This window comes from Panthera onca, chromosome D4 (genome assembly GCF_046562875.1).
Source record: "Panthera onca isolate mPanOnc1 chromosome D4, mPanOnc1 haplotype 2, whole genome shotgun sequence".
NCBI classification, from domain to species: Eukaryota; Metazoa; Chordata; class Mammalia; order Carnivora; family Felidae; genus Panthera; species Panthera onca.
The window spans coordinates 82,575,817-82,591,954 of record NC_138351.1 but is presented as its reverse complement, the minus strand read 5'-3'; the positions used below and the strand labels follow the sequence as shown (position 1 = coordinate 82,591,954).

The 16,138-nt window shown below is 41.9% G+C and overlaps 1 protein-coding gene and 1 long non-coding RNA gene across 2 annotated transcripts in view; one reads left to right on the top strand and one right to left on the bottom strand.

Annotated features, from left to right (window-relative positions):
• The window catches only part of LOC144614035 (uncharacterized), a 64,032-nt gene that overhangs the window by 31,047 nt on the left and 16,847 nt on the right, over positions 1-16,138 (top strand). Inside the window, exon 3 of the long non-coding RNA XR_013551571.2 lies at positions 15,583-15,656. This is a non-coding gene — a long non-coding RNA (uncharacterized LOC144614035). The remainder of the gene's footprint in view (positions 1-15,582; positions 15,657-16,138) is intronic.
• LOC145713075 (olfactory receptor 1G1-like) lies at positions 11,572-14,787 on the bottom strand. Its single transcript, XM_081791055.1, has 2 exons — positions 14,704-14,787; positions 11,572-12,510 (listed from the first exon to the last, which is right to left on the bottom strand). The coding sequence occupies exons 1-2, from the start codon at positions 14,785-14,787 to the stop codon at positions 11,572-11,574; spliced, it is 1,023 nt and encodes a 340-aa protein (XP_081647181.1).

Below are 16,138 nucleotides of genomic sequence, written 5' to 3'. Positions count from 1 at the left end.
TGAAGGTCACAGCCCTGAGAGAGCAAGGTGCTGTTGAGACCTTCTGGAGGGCGAAGTGACTGAACCCCTATGAGGCCTCTCTCTGTATAAACTTTTAGGATTCTGGCAGGCAGGTGTGGGTATCAACTTGTCTTGGGGTGCCCAAGACACATGCCTTGTGCGTAGGTTCCCTTGCTTATTAGCACTGCTCCCTACCAATCCAGAGTGGCCTGCCTCTTTCCTTGTTCTGTCCCTGCCCTCTGTGTACTGTGGCCAGTTTGAGGACCAACACGCATAGATGTCTAAACTGTATGGTTTACTCTAAATTTGCCTGTTCTTGTCATTTATGCGAATGGAAATATACTTTTTATATTCTTCTGTAGATCGCTTATATTGCCCTGCATTATTCTTCCACATTTGTTCATGGGACGCCTGTAACCGCAGGGCGTTCCTGTTCAGTGTCGTCTCATACACCCCTCACTCTACACCCTTGCCGCCTGCTGACGTTTCAGTTTCAGAACTTCTGACTTGGGAATTACTGTGTGTGTATGTTGTCTGTGATTCTCTCAGCGGATTCTGGGGTAGCGTTCCATAATCAGACACATGGCACTTCCACGACAGAATGAATGCATATTCCCACTGAGTACAACCAGTTGAGAATGTAAATACTCTTGTATAAAATCGGATCACGTTTTGTTGCTCAATGAGTTCACTGAGAACATACAGAAAATCCTTCTCTCATGAGAGATTTTTTACGATAGAAATGTAGGTAGATTTTCTGGTGCCTATGTATGTATGTATGTACGTATGTATGTATTTTCTGTGCCATTGCATGTATGTATGTATGTACGTATGTATGTATTTATATGTAGAGTTTTTTAGTTTTAATTCTTTTTTTAATATAGTTTATTGTCAAATTGCCTTCCATACAGCACCCGGTGCTCATCCCAACAAGTGCCCTCCTCAATGCCCGTCCTCCACTCTCCCCTCTCCCCTCTCCCCCACCCTCCCATTAACCCTCACTTTGTTCTGTGTATTTAAGAGTCTCTTATGGTTTGCCTCCCTCCCTCTCTGTTTGTAACTTTTTTCCCCTTCCCTTCCCCCATGGTCTTCTGTTAAGTTTCTCAAGATCCACATATGAGTGAAAACATATGGTATCTGTCTTTCTCTGACTGACTTATTTCACTTAGCATAATACCCTCCAGTTCTATCCATGTTGCTTCAAATGGCAGGATTTCATTCTTTCTCATTGCCAAGTAGTATTCCATTGCATATATAAACCACAACTTCTTTATCCATTTATCAGTTGATGGACATTTAGTCTCTGTCCATAATTTGGCTATTGTTGAAAGTGCTGCTGTGAACATTGGGGTACATGTGGCCCTATGCATCAGCAGTCCTGTATCCCTTGGGTAAATTCCTAGTAGTGCTATTGTTGGGTCATAAGTTAGTTCTATTTTTAATTTTTTGAGGAACCTCCACACTGTTTTCCAGAGCAGCTGCACCAGTTTGCAGTCCCACCAACAGTGCAAGAGGGTTGCCTTTTCTCCACATTCTCTCCAGCATCTATAGTCTCCTGATTTGTTCATTTTAGCCACTCTGACATGCATGAGGTGATATCTGAGTGTGGCTTTGATTTGTATTTCCCAGATGAAGAATGATGTTGAGCATCTTTTCTTGTGTCTATTGGCCATCTGGATGTCTTCTTTGGAAAAGTCTCTATTCATGTCTTCTGCCCATTTCTTCACTGGATTATTTGTTTTTTAGGTGTGGAGTATGGAGAGGTTTTTTATAGATTTTGGATACTAGCTCTTTATCTGATATGTCATTTGCAAATATCTTTTCCCGTTCCATCGGTTGCGTTTTAGTTTTGCTGATTGTTTCCTTTGCAGTGCAGAAGCTTTTTATCTTCATAAGGTCCCAATAGTTCATTTTTGCTTTTAATTCCCTTGCCTTTGGAGATGTGTCGAGTAAGAAATTGCTGAGGGCGAGGTGAGAGAGGTTGTTGCCCGCTTTCTCCTCTAGGGTTTTGATAGTTTCCTGTCTCACATTCAGGTCTTTCATCCATTTTGAGTTTATTTTTATGTATAGTGTAAGAAAGTGGTCTAGTTTCAACCTTCTGCATGTTGCTGTCCAGTTCTCCCAGCACCATTTGTTTTTTTTTTTTTTTTTTTTTTTTAAATTTTTTTTTTCAACGTTTTTTATTTATTTTTGGGACAGAGAGAGACAGAGCATGAACGGGGGAGGGCCAGAGAGAGAGGGAGACACAGAATCGGAAACAGGCTCCAGGCTCCGAGCCATCAGCCCAGAGCCTGACGCGGGGCTCGAACTCACGGACCGCGAGGTCGTGACCTGGCTGAAGTCGGACGCTTAACCGACTGCGCCACCCAGGCGCCCCTCTCCCAGCACCATTTGTTAAAGAAAGTCTCTTTTTTCCACTGGATACTCTTTCCTGCTTTGTCAAAGATTAGTTGCCCATATATTTGTGGGTCCATTTCTGGGTTCTCTATTCTATTCCATTGATCTGAGTGTCTGTTCTTGTGCCAGTACCATACTGTCTTGATGATTACAGCTTTGTAGTATAGCTTGAAGTCTGGGATTGTGATTCCTCCTGCTTTGGTTTTCTTTTTCAAGATCGCTTTGGCTATTTGGGGTCTCTTCTGGTTCCATACAAGTTTTAGGATTATTTGTTCTAGCTCTGTGAAGAATGCTGGTGTTACTTTGATAGGGATTGCATTGAATATGTAGATTGCTTTGGGTAGTATTGACATTTTAACAATATTTGTTCTTCCTATCCAGGAACATGGAATCTTTTTCCATTTTTTTGTGTCTTCTTCAATTTGTTTCATAAGCTTTCTATAGTATTCAGTGTATAGATTTTTCACCTCTTTGGTTAGATTTATTCCTAGGTATTTTATGTTTTTTTTGTGCAACTGTAAGTGGGGTTGATTCCTTGATTTCTCTTTCTGTCACTTCATTGTTGGTGTATAGGAATGCAACCAGTTTCTGTGCGTTGATTTTATATCCTGCAACTTTGCTGAATTCATGAATAAATTCTAGCAGCTTTTTGGTGGATTCTTTTGGGTTTTCCATACAGAGTATCATGTCATCTGCAAAGAGTGAAAGTTTGACCTCCTCTTGGCCAATTTGGATGCCTTTTATTTCTTTGTGTTGTCTGATTGCAGAGGCCAAGACTTCCAATTCTGTGTTGAATAACAGTGGCAAGAGTGGACATCCCATCTTGTTCCTGACCTTAGGGGGAAAGCTCTCAGTTTTTCCCCATTGAGGATGATATTAGTGTTGGGTCGTTCATATATGGCTTTTATTATCTTGAGATATGCTCCTTCTATTCCTACCTTCTTGAGGGTTTTTATCAAGAAAGGATGCTATATTTTGTCGAATGCTTTCTCTGCATCTATTGAAAGGATCATATGGTTCTTGTCTTTTCTTTTATTAATGTGATATATCACATTGATTGTTTTGCGGATGCTGAACCAGTCCTGTATCCCAGGTATAAATCCCACTTGGTGGTGGTGAATAATTTTTTTAATGTGTTGTTGGATCTGGTTGGCTAATATCTTTTTGAGGATTTTTGCATCCATGTTCATCAGGAAAATTGGTCTATAGTTCTCCTTTTTAGTGGGGTCTTTGTCTGGTTCTGGAATCAAGGTAATGCTGGCTTCATAGAAAGAGTTTGGAAGTTTTCCTTCCATTTCTATGTTTTGGAACAGCTTCAAGAGAATAGGTGTTAACTCTTCCTTAAACGTTTGGTAGAATTCCTCTGGAAAGCCATCTGGCCCTGGATTCCTGTTTTTTGGAAGACTTTTGATTACTAAGTCGATTTCTTTACTGGTTATGGGTCTGTTCAAATTTTCTATTTCTTCCTGTTTCAGTTTTGGTAGTTTATATGTTTCTAGGAATTTGTCCATTTCTTCCAGATTGCCCATTTTATTGGCATATAATTGCTCGTAATATTCTCTTATTATTGTTTTTATTTCTGCTGTGTTGGTTGTGATCTCTCCTCTTTCATTCTGGATTTTATTTATTTGGTTCTTTTACTTTTTCTTGTTGATCAAACTGGCTAGTGGTTTATCAATTTTGTTAATTCTTTCAAGGAACCAGCTTCTGGTTTCATTAATCTGTTCTACTGGTTTTTTTTGGTTTTGATAGCATTAATTTCTGCTCTAATCTTTATTATTTCCTGTCTTCTTCTGGTTTTGGGTTTCATTTGCTGTTCTTTTTCCAGGTCCTTAAAGCGTAAGGTTAGGTAGTGTATCTGAGATCTTTCTTCCTTCTTTAGGAAGGCCTGGAGTGCTATATACTTTCCTCTTAGACCGCTTTTGCTGTGTCCCAGAGATTTTGGGTCGTGGTGCTATCATTTTCATTGACTTCCATATACTTTTTAATTTCCTCTTTAACTTCTTGGTTAGCCCATTCATTCTTTAGTAGGATGTTCTTCAGTCTGCAAGTATTTGCTACCTTTCCAAATTTTTTCTTGTTGTTGATTTTGAGTTTCATAGTGTTGTGGTCTGAAAATATGCACGGTATGACCTTGATCTTTTTGTATTTACTTAGGGCTGATTTGTGTCCCAGTATATGGTCTATTCTGCAGAACGTTCCATGTGCACTGGAGAAGAATATATATTCTGCTGCTTTAGGATGAAATGTTGTGAATATATCTGTTAAGTCCATCTGGTCCAGTGTGTCATTCAAAGTCATTGTTTCCTTGTTGATTTTTTGATTAGATGATCTGTCCATTGTTGTGAGTGGGGTGTTGAAGTCTCCTACCATTATGGTGTTACTCTCGATGGGTTTCTTTATGTTTGTGATTAATTGATTTATATATTTGGGTGCTTTCACATTTGGTGCATAAATGTTTACAATTGTTAGGTCTTCTTGCTGGATATACCCCTTGATTATGATATAATGCCCTTCTGCATCTCTTGATACAGTCCTTATTTTAAAGTCTAGATTGTCTGATATAAGTATGGCTACTCCGGCTTTATTTTGTTGACCATTAGCATGATAGATGGTTCTCCATCCCCTTATTTTCAATCTGAAGGTGTCTTTAGGTCTAAAGTGGGTCTCTTGTAAACAGCATATAGATGGTTCTTGTTTTCTTATCCATTCTGTGGATACACAGGGTTACCCTCTGTCTTTTGATTGGAGCATTGCGCCCATTGACGTTTAGAGTGAGTACTGAAAAATATGAATTTATTGCCATTTTGAGGCTTGTAGAGTTGGAGTTTCTGGTGGTGTTCTCTGGTCCTTTCTAATATTTGTTACTTCATATATATATATGTATATATTTTTTTCCATCTTTTCTCCCCTCAGAGATTTCCCCTTAAAATTTCTTGTAGGACTGGTTTAGTGGTCACAAACTCCTTTAATTTTTGTTTGTCTGGGAAAATTTTTATCTCTCCTTCTATTTTGAATGACAGCCTTGCTGGATAAAGAACTCTTGGCTGCATATTTTTGTGATTCAGCACACTGAATATATCCTGCCACTCCTTTCTGGCCTGCCAAGTTTCTGTGGATAGGTCTGCTGCAAACCTGATCTGTCTTCCCTTGTGTGTTAGGGACTTTTTTTCCCTTGCTGCTTTCATGATATTCTCCTTGCATGAGTATTTTGTGAATTTGACTATGATATGCCTTGTTGATGGTCGGTTTTTGTTGAATCTAATGGGGGTCCTCTGTGCTTCCTGGGTTTTGATGTCTGTGTCTTTCCCCAGGTTAGGAAAGTTTTCTGCTATGATTTGCTCACATAACCCTTCTACCCCTATTTCTCTCTCTTCCTCTTCTGGGACCCCTATGGTTCTGATGTTGTTCCTTTTAAATGAGTCACTGATTTCTCTAATTCTTAGATCGTGCTCTTTTGTCTTAATCTCTCTCTTTTTTTCTTCTTCATTATTCTCTATAAGTTTGTCCTCTATATCGCTGATTCTCTGTTCTGCCTCATCCATCCTTGCTGCTGCTGCATCCATCCATGATTGCAGCTCAGTTATAGCATTTTTAATTTCATTGAGACTATTTTTTACTTCTTTTATCTTTGCAGAAGGGGATTCTAATCTATTTTTGACTCCAGCTAGTATTCTTATTATCATGATTCTAAATTCTCGTTCAGACATCTAGCTTGTATCTGGGTTGTTTAAATCCCTGGCTGTCGTTTCTTCATGCTCTTTCTTTTGGAGTGAATTCATTCATTTTGTCATTTTGAAGGGAGAAAAGGAATTAAGGAGGTAGAAAAATTAAAATAAAAAGTATTAAAATTAAAATATTAAAAACACACACACACAGAAAATCTATTAAATGATGCTAAATCCTAGGTGTGTTTTTTGTGGGTGTTGAAAGTGGTTTGACAGATTAGAGAAAAAAAAGGGGAAAAGGAAATTGTTTGAGAATTTGAAAACATGAATACACTGAAATAGACTAAAATAAGATGATGGGAGTAAAATAGAATTTGAAAAAAATTACACAAAAGTAAATAATATAGTAGAAAAAAAACGAAGAAAATATTTTTAATAAAAATTAAAAATAAAAGAATTTTTCTCTTTCTGTATTCAAGAAAAAGAAACTAAAAAGAAAAATGAGAAAAAAAATAAATCATTTGAAAATTTGAAAAAGTGAATACACTGTAGTAGCCTAAAATAAAATGATAGATGTAAAATAGAATTTGAAAAAATTTACATAAAAGCAAAAAATATAGTAAAAAATTAAAGAAAAATATTTTTGATAGACATTAAATGTAAAAATGAAGTTTTTCTCTTTCTGCATTCAATAAAAAGAAAAGAAATGAAAAGGAGAAAAAAAAGAAAAAAGGAAATTGTTTGAAAATTTGAAAAAGTGAATACACTGAAGTAGACTAAAATAAAATGATGGTAGTAAGATAGAATTTGAAAAAACTTACACAAAAGTAAAATATAGTAAAAAAAAATAAGGAAAAATATTTTTTTTTTTTAAATTTTTTTTTTTTCAACGTTTTTTATTTTATTTTTGGGACAGAGAGAGACAGAGCATGAACGGGGGAGGGTCAGAGAGAGAGGGAGACACAGAATCGGAAACAGGCTCCAGGCTCCGAGCCATCAGCCCAGAGCCTGACGCGGGGCTCGAACTCACGGACCGCGAGATCGTGGCCTGGCTGAAGTCGGACGCTTAACCGACTGCGCCACCCAGGCGCCCCAAGGAAAAATATTTTTAATAAAAATTGAAAATAAAAATGAATTTTTTCTTTTTCTGTATTCAAGAAAAAGAAAAGTAGTGTAAAAGAGAAAAAGAAAAGAATGTTGAATAGTTGGACCTGCTAACAGATTGAAATCGGACTGAAATTACTTCGTTTCCCCCTAGAAGTCAGACTCTGTAGTGCTCTGTAGTCCATAAACTAAGCAGGCGGTGAGACTTGTGTTCTTAAAGAGTGAGGTTGGCCCAGTTGGGCGTGGCTCAGTGTAATGGCTCTGTTCTCCACTAGATGGCACTGCTAGCCTGCTGGGGTAGGTTGTTGTGGCGCTCCTAGGTGTGTATGCATATGCACTGGAGTGGTGAAAATGGCATCCCCTAGCTACCCAGTGTGTAGTATGGGTACTGTTCTCTCCGATCAGCAATCGTGCACCCGTCCTCTGTCTTCAGCTTTCGTCCACTCCCTGCTTTTACACTGTCCGTGATCAGGCCCCAGGCAGTACCTCTCTCCCGAGTTTTGTCTCAGATGCGGCTGTTTTCCCCAGCCCCTTACTTCTGAAGGACTGTGGCTTTGACCCGTTCCTCCCCTCTGCGAGAAGATCTCACTGAGCAATGGCCAAACAATGGCCGAATGTCAGCTGTACCCAGGAACGCTTGCTGGACCCTGCTGCTGCCGGAGCCCCGAGACTGTGGCCAGGTGCCAGCCCGCCCCAGAAAAAGTTTGCGAGATAGTGTAGCAGCAGCTTTTCACGGGTTATAGAAAATCACAACACACATCTGGCACCAGGCTTCATCCTTAACACCAGTACCAGCTAATGTGGCCGCCTTCTGGGGTCTGCTGGGACCAGGTGGCTTCAACAGTCTCTACCAAATGTCCTTCCAGCAGTGGAACCGCTTTTCCCCATGTGGCCTCAGAACCTCCCAGACCCCACTCTGTTCCTGGGGATTCACCCTTCCCACCAGAGCACCGCCAGGTATTGAGCTGTGGAGTTGCAGACTTTGCACTCCCCTTGTTTACAGTCTTAATGAAATTTAAACCCTCTCCTTTCTCCTTTCTCCCGTTTTAGTTTAGTCCCTGTGGCTGTTCCCAATTTTCCACTTTCTCTCCAGCTGCTTTTGGGGAGGGGTGCTTTTTCCGTATTCTCCCCCCACCCAGTCTCAGTCCTCTCTCCACCTGCAAAAGCAGCTCCCTGCCTGCCACCGGCTTCTCTCTCCCTAAGTTTACCTCTCCATGCCACATACCTGCTGAAGTCTGTAGTTCAGGTTGTGCAGATTGTTGTGTTAATTCTCCAATCAGTTTACTAGGTGTGTAGGATGGTTTAGTGTTGATCTGGCTGTATTTCATGGATGCGAGACACACACACACACAGACACACACACACACAATATTTTTATTTTAACTGATTGAAGTCATCAATATATATTTTATCTTGTAAGCACTTTACTTGTGTCTGTCTGTAAAAGTCCTTTCTTCCCTGAGTTCAGGGAGACATTTTCCAACATTCTCTTTTAAAAACTTTATAATTTGGCTCTTCCCAATCAGTTCTTTAGAGAATTGTTTTTTTTGTGTGTGTATATCTTGTGATGTGTGTGTGTGTGTGGGGGGGGGGGTCTATATTTTGTTTATTTTTACATCAAGAAACTAATTATTAAACAAATGGTTCTCCATAGACTCTTCTGAATTGCAATTATATGGAAATATCATCTGTAATTGAAATGCAACCTTGTTTCCTCCTTTAGAGGTTTTAAATATTTTATTTTTTTCTCCCTCTACTGCAGTGGGTGGGACCTCAGGTAAAATGTGGGCTAGCTGTGGTGAGAGCTGGTATTCTGTCTTTTTTTTTTTTAATCTTTATTTTTGAGAGAGAGAGACAGAGCGTGAGTGGGGGAGGGGCAGAGAGAGAGGGAGACACAGAATCTGAAGCAGGCTCCAGGCCCTGAGCTGGCAGCACAGAGCCCAACACGGGGCTTGAACCCACAAACTGTGAGATCATGACCCGAGTCAAAGTCGGACGCTCAACTGACTGAGCCACCCAGGCATCCCCCTACACCTAAAGGTAATATCATTCTACTATCTGTCAAGTATACTTCTGTCTGTGCTTCATTTTTTCTGGAGATATTAAAAAATTTTTTTTAAGTTTATTTATTTTGAGAGAGGCAGATACGGCATGAGTTGGGGAGGGGGAGAGAGAGAGGAAGAGACAAATCCCAAACAGGTTCTGTGCTGTCAGTGCAGAGCCCAATGCAGTGCTCGAACTCATGAACTGTTAGATCATGACCTGAGCTGAAACCAAGAGTCAGATGCTTAACTGACTGAGCCACCCGGGCATCCCTTTTCTGAAGATTTTACTTTTTTTTTTTATGGATATAATTTACTGTCAGATTGGCTTACATACAACACCCAGTGCTCATCCCTACAAGTGCCCTCCTCAATGCCCATCACCCATTTTCACTCTCCCCCACCCCCCATCTACCCTTAGTTTGTTCTCTGTATTTAACAGTCTCTTGTGGTTTGACTCCCCCCTCTCTGTGTAGATTTTACTTTTAAAGCAAAAGTAAAAGGGCGCCAGGGTGGCATGGTTCGTTGAGCGTTGGACTCTTGATTTCAGCTCAGGTCATGATCTATTGGTTCATGAGGTAAAACCCTGCATCAGGCTTTGTGCTGATAGCATGGAGCCTACTTGGGCATCTCTCTCTCCCTTTCTCTCTCTGCCTTTACCCTGCCTGTGCTTTCTCCCTCTCTCTCAAATAAATAAATAAGATTTAAAAATGTATGTTATAAAGTAATATCTGTACAAAATGTGAGGCTCAAACTTAGAATCCGAAGATTAAGATTTGCATTGCCCTTGTCAACTACACTTCAGTTAAAAAAACAATAGGGATGCCTGAGTGGCTCAGTTGGTTAAGCATTTGACTCTTGAATTTGCCTCAGGTGATGATCTTAGGGTTCGTGAGATCAAGCACCACATCAGGTTCTGTGCTGGCAGTGTGGAGCCTGCTTGGGATTCTCTCTCTCCCTCTCTCTCTTCCCCTCTCCTGTTTGCACTCATGCTTTCTCTCTCTCTCAAAAAATAAAAAAATAATAAAAATAAAAGAATGAAATGGAAGAAAATGGTTAACAGACTGTGGAAAACAGTGCCTTCACCAACAATCAAAGAAATTAAAACTAAAGCAGGGAGATACCATTTAGTTATATCATTTATGATTAAGGGTACAGTGTGAACATCAAAATATGGAGAAGATGTAGACAAAAGGGCACCCTCATTTGGGAATTTTTGCAGAATGGATAAAGGGTCCTATAAAGGTTAGATATTCTACTTTTAAAAATATTAAATATAACAGATTATGAACACATGAAAATATTTTTCAGAGATGTTCTTTGCATCATTACTTGTAATAGTGAAAGCTTAGAAACCCTCTAATCATTCAACAATGGTGAAATACCGTACATGTTATGGATATTTATTCTGATGTACTTTCAGAGAGCCAAATGTCCAGGAAGAGATAATAATATGGAGATAACTCATGAGATTAAGCAAAAAAGTATATATATTTGTACCAGCAGTATTTTTTCAACAAAGGAAAGACAAAAAGTCATTAGAAAAAGACAGGCAGAAAATATTGTAAAATATTACCAGTGGTTTTCTTTATATGGAGGAATAGTGAGTGTTTTCTTTTTTCTTTTTTCCTATTTCTTATAGTTTACAAATTTACTATAGTAAGCATGGATTATTCTGTAGGTGAGACATATGAAATAAACCAGAGTTTAAAAGCCAAAGAATCAAGGACTTGTCCATAACTAATAATTACTCTCTGTCAGAATCTTAGATCTGATCCCTGATGTGTGATTTGGGCCCAGTCCTCTGAAGTGTCGGTGCCTAGTTTCTTCTCCTCAAATGATTCTTGTCTTCTTAGTTCTAGCAAATAGCATGTCTTCTTGGTGCAGCCTTCTCCATGGGTAGGTTAGTCCCTATCAGTGAGTTGTTTCCAAAGTTGGGCTTGGAAATGGTCCCTGAAACTCCGAGCACTTGAGCCTTCCTGATTGTGAGCATTTCTTGTAGCTAAGTGGGACCTGTTAGTCCCAGGCTGAACTGGTGCTACCTGGCTTCCTCCCAGCACCCGAATTCTGTCTGGTGTCATTCTTGGTGATTCCTACTCTCTGGCTTGGATCTGCTTGGACACCTATACCACTAGTCAAGTCACCCTGCAGGGATTACTGGCCACTCATCTTCCAGGGGTGCAGTTCTGTCCTGTAGCTCTGATTGTAATTCTGGCCAGTGAGGCATTCTCTGTTTGTTAAACCTGGTTGTGATGTTGAGCATCCATCTTGCTTGAACTTGAGTTTTCAAAATTACAATGGGGAAGTGCAGGGAGAAGGCATTTCAGAGAGCCTGAGCTTCCAGTCTGAGGAAGGACCCTCTACTGAGTAGAGCATCTTTCTGAGTCAAAGAGTCCCAACAGGGCCCCTTTCATGTCCCTGTTCCTCAGGCTGTAGATAAAGGGGTTCAGCAAGGGGATGACCATCGTATATACTACAGATGCCACCATTCCTATTTCTGCTGAATAGGTGGATGAGGGCTGGAAATACACCAGAAAGAGTGTCCCGTAGAAGAGAGTAACCACTGACAGGTGAGAGCCACAGGTCGAGAAGACCTTGTGCTTCCCCCCAGCAGAGGGGACCCTGAGGATGGTGTGGATGATGTGGGCATAAGAGAGCAGGACACAGGTGAGAGGGACCACACCTGAGAGGGCTGCTTCAGCAAACATCATGACCTGAAAGATCTGGGTGTCTGAACAGGCAAGTTTGAGGAGAGGGAGAAGATCACAGAAAAAGTGTGGGATGGCATGAGAGGCACAGAAGGAGAACTGAGACATGAGGAGGGTGAGCGAGGAGGCCAGGAGGTGGGAGCAGAGCCAGGATGCGGCGACCAGCAGCAGGCAGCGCTGGGGACACATGATCGTGGTGTAGTGGAGAGGAAGGCAGATGGCCACGTAGCGGTCATATGCCATCACGGCCAGCAGGAAGTCATCCAGCAGGGTCAGCGCCATGAAGAAGTACATCTGCACGAGGCACCCAGTGTGGGAGATGGCGTGGCGCTGTGTCAGGATGTTCGCCAGCACCTTGGGGACAATGGTGCAGGTGAAGCAGGTCTCGATGAAGGACAGGTTGGCCAGGAAGAAGTACATGGGGGTGTGGAGGTGCTGGTCAGAACCAATGGCCATGATGATGAGCAGGTTCCCCAACACGGTGACCAGGTACATGCCCAGGAAGAGTCCGAACAGGAGAGGCTGCTGCTCAGGGTGTGCAGAGAAGCCCAGAAGCAGGAAGTCAGAGACGCTGGTTTGGTTTCTGATTTCCTTCAAGGGGAGAAATTGGAGCAGAATCTTGCTTAAATGAAATTAAGCTCTGACTAGTACAGTTTGCTACTGGTCTGTTTTCTCTATACTTTGAAAGGTCACTGAGATTCACTAGCAGCTATAAGTGCAGGTTTGCAGATATGAGGACTGTGGTCTATGGTAGTGAGGTGTCAGAGTGGGGCCGTAGTCTGCATTCTAGATTCCTGTAATGTGGCAAGTTTTTGCCATGGATTGTCTGAATGATACTGAATGGGGATTCACTGGAAAGAACTGCTTCACATTTAATTCCTTTTATAGTAAACATAGAGCAACACTTTGGATTATCTCTTTTTTGGAGCTACTTTTGGGATCATGCATCTACTAGGATTTCATGGACTCATGGAGTGCCTGTGTGCATGCATGTGTGCAAGTGTGCGGGGGCATATTGAGGGAGATGGAAGAGGAATAGCTTCTCCAGAGAGGAGCCAGCTGAGTCCAGGGGTCTCCAGGTGTATGGAGTGCTCTGGAGCCCTTTGTCTTTGAAGATCATTCCAATGGGTCACCGTGGACGTGAGAACATTGGAAACTGGGAAGCACTCTATCATTCAGGGCATATCATTTTCATTCTCCTCACCACCCTCACCATCAACACCTTTCTTTTTATCTTCTGCGCTTTGGCATCCTGGAGATGGGATGGGAATCTATTCTCTGTTTCTTATTCTTGGTCTGACCCTGGTTGGCCACTTAACGCTGAATGTGTGTTACCTCATTTGGACTATGTGCAACACTTTCATGGAGTCATTGAAGTTATGACTGAGATGATATGTATGGAGGGCAGGTTACTATTGAGGGTGGTGATGCCCCTGTCTCTGTTAGTAGCAGTTGCTGAAATGTGAAGTGGAGACATAGGATGTCACGGAAAAGCATAGCATGCTGTGCTTTATGGCTCTGTTCCCCACATGCCTTTTAACTTTGGGGGCTATTTTCTCCCTTTGAGCCTTCCTTCCTTCCTCTGTAAGATAGATACTAGCCCTACCTGAGAGGTCTGTTGAAGGGACCAAAGGCTGGAATCTGTTGAAGTTTCTTTATCAATCATGATGTGCAATCAAGATGAGAAATTCCCATGTTCCCGTTTGATGGTGTGGAGAAAGAAATGTGATGAACAGTCAGTGGCAGCACGGGTTAATGTCATGTTTATTTAGTGCTGTGATAAAAACATAATATACCCTCAGGAATCGGAATGCATTCTCCAATCTGTACTCTTGATGTGACTTTGAGAAGGTCGTGGAACCTTATTTGGCTTTAGTTTCAACATCTGTTTAAATGCAGTAACAATTGAGTTTACTGAATATAGTGGTTATGAGGATTAAGTTGGATTAAAATTATGGTATACTATTTAAACCAAGGGTGGCACATAGCAAGTGCTCAGTAAATAGGATTTAGCATTGTTACTGCTGTTTTTAATAAAACAGCAGTCATCTTGTACAAGGTGAGCCAAGCCGTACAGGGTGTTTTGTGGTTGTTGTGTTCTGGTCAATGTCTGCAGATTGGGTTTGTCAATTGTGAGATGTCAACACCCAGTGTCACCACCACCGTCACCACCTTTAACATCAGCAGAAGCACTACCACCTTTGAAGGGTTATACCTCAGAACTGTCAATGCAAAGCATTTGTTTTAGCATCTGAAAGCCATGTGTAAACTTGGTTAAATAACTGAATCATCAGAGCCCCTCAAATTATTAGTGGAAGAATGGGTATAAATGAGTGTATCTAAAATAGTTATTTGCTGGCTCAACATTTTAGAAAGAGAAGGGTTGTGAAGAAGTGATTTGGGGTGGTGGCCGAGAGAGATTCTGGACCCACACCTGCTGAGTGGACTGAGAGGGAAGTGTGCTTATTGTTGCCTAGGTGCTATGTGAACGTCACAGGTGGGGCTTGGGGAAGGGTGGTCTGAAGACCATTCCCTTCAGTGACTTCAGAGAGGACCATCAGGGACATGAAGGACACCAGAGAAGGTGATCAGAAGAGCCAGAAATCGATTGGCAGATACAGGTATAGGATAGAGAGGAAAAAAGCAAAAGGAGAAGCCGAATTGCTACGCGTGTGTGTGTGTGTGCGCACGCGCGTGTGTGTGTGTGTGTGTGCATGCTCAAGCATGCTTACAAGGGGCCTTAGGTGGACCGTTCATTCCCCATCCATATGCCTCAGTTCTTACCTGGACTTGCTGGCCAGCTTCAGTCTCTGACACTTCCAGGAAGGAGATTGGGTTTGCTCTCCCACTGACTCTTTGAGAAGACATGGCTAGAGTCACTGAGCCCTTCCCTGTCTGTAGGAACAGCACGGACTGGCGACTCAGGTCCTTGGTGACATGTCAGGCACAGGAGCCAGGAGGGGCTGCTGACTTTTCACAGGTAGTGTCTCCTGGGACCCATTCCCAGATCTCCTAGTTAGAGCCTAGGTGGGGCGATTGTCCAACCTCCCAGCTGGCCCTTCTGCTTCGTGGTCCCCTGAGTCCCAGCAGTGTCAGTGATAAGACCGTTCAGATGACCAGATGGCCTTCCTGGTTTTCCCTGGGGTGACGTGCTGCTCGGATCCATCCTCGTGGCCCTGATCCTGACCGGGGCCTGGCTCTATCATGGAGTCATACTTTTCTAATTGGAGCCCAGTCCCCATGGATGGAATGCAGTATGTCCTAGAAAACAAGGGGAAAAATGTAGATAAAATAGCACAATCAACACCTTCAATTGTCATATAGTAGAAATAGTAGCAGGAATTATTCCTATTTTCTCTGACTCCAGAGAACAGAGATACAAGCACTATGTGGTCTCTACATCAGGCTTGGGATACAGTTTCTGAATATATTTATCTTTTGTTGTAATTTTACCTTACATAAAAAAGCTTATAGAACGTGTATGTGCTGTTGAAGGAGTGATAATAAAATTACTGACCACTCTCCCACCACTCAGCTTCAGTGGTATATAGTTCAATCTTGTAGAAGCCCTGTGTGTACGTGTGTTTAATCATATCCTTTCTTCCCCACTTTGAGGAAATAACCATTGTGAATATGTGTACTATTTCTTTCTGTTCTTTATAGCTTTGCCACATGTGCGTTGTTGAAGAGTTCATGGAGAAGATGTGACCACCATTGGATCCATAAGTTGTCCCCAGGTAACGGGAGGCTCCTCACCTCTCCTCTCCTCGGAATGTAGCTCTGCCCTTGTTCCCACAGTGGGAGCCGGTGTGAAGGTCACAGCCCTGAGAGAGCAAGGTGCTGTTGAGACCTTCTGGAGGGCGAAGTGACTGAACCCCTATGAGGCCTCTCTCTGTATAAACTTTTAGGATTCTGGCAGGCAGGTGTGGGTATCAACTTGTCTTGGGGTGCCCAAGACACATGCCTTGTGCGTAGGTTCCCTTGCTTATTAGCACTGCTCCCTACCAATCCAGAGTGGCCTGCCTCTTTCCTTGTTCTGTCCCTGCCCTCTGTGTACTGTGGCCAGTTTGAGGACCAACACGCATAGATGTCTAAACTGTATGGTTTACTCTAAATTTGCCTGTTCTTGTCATTTATGCGAATGGAATTATACTTTTTATATTCTTCTGTAGATCGCTTATATTGCCCTGCATTATTCTTCCACATTTGTTCATGGGAC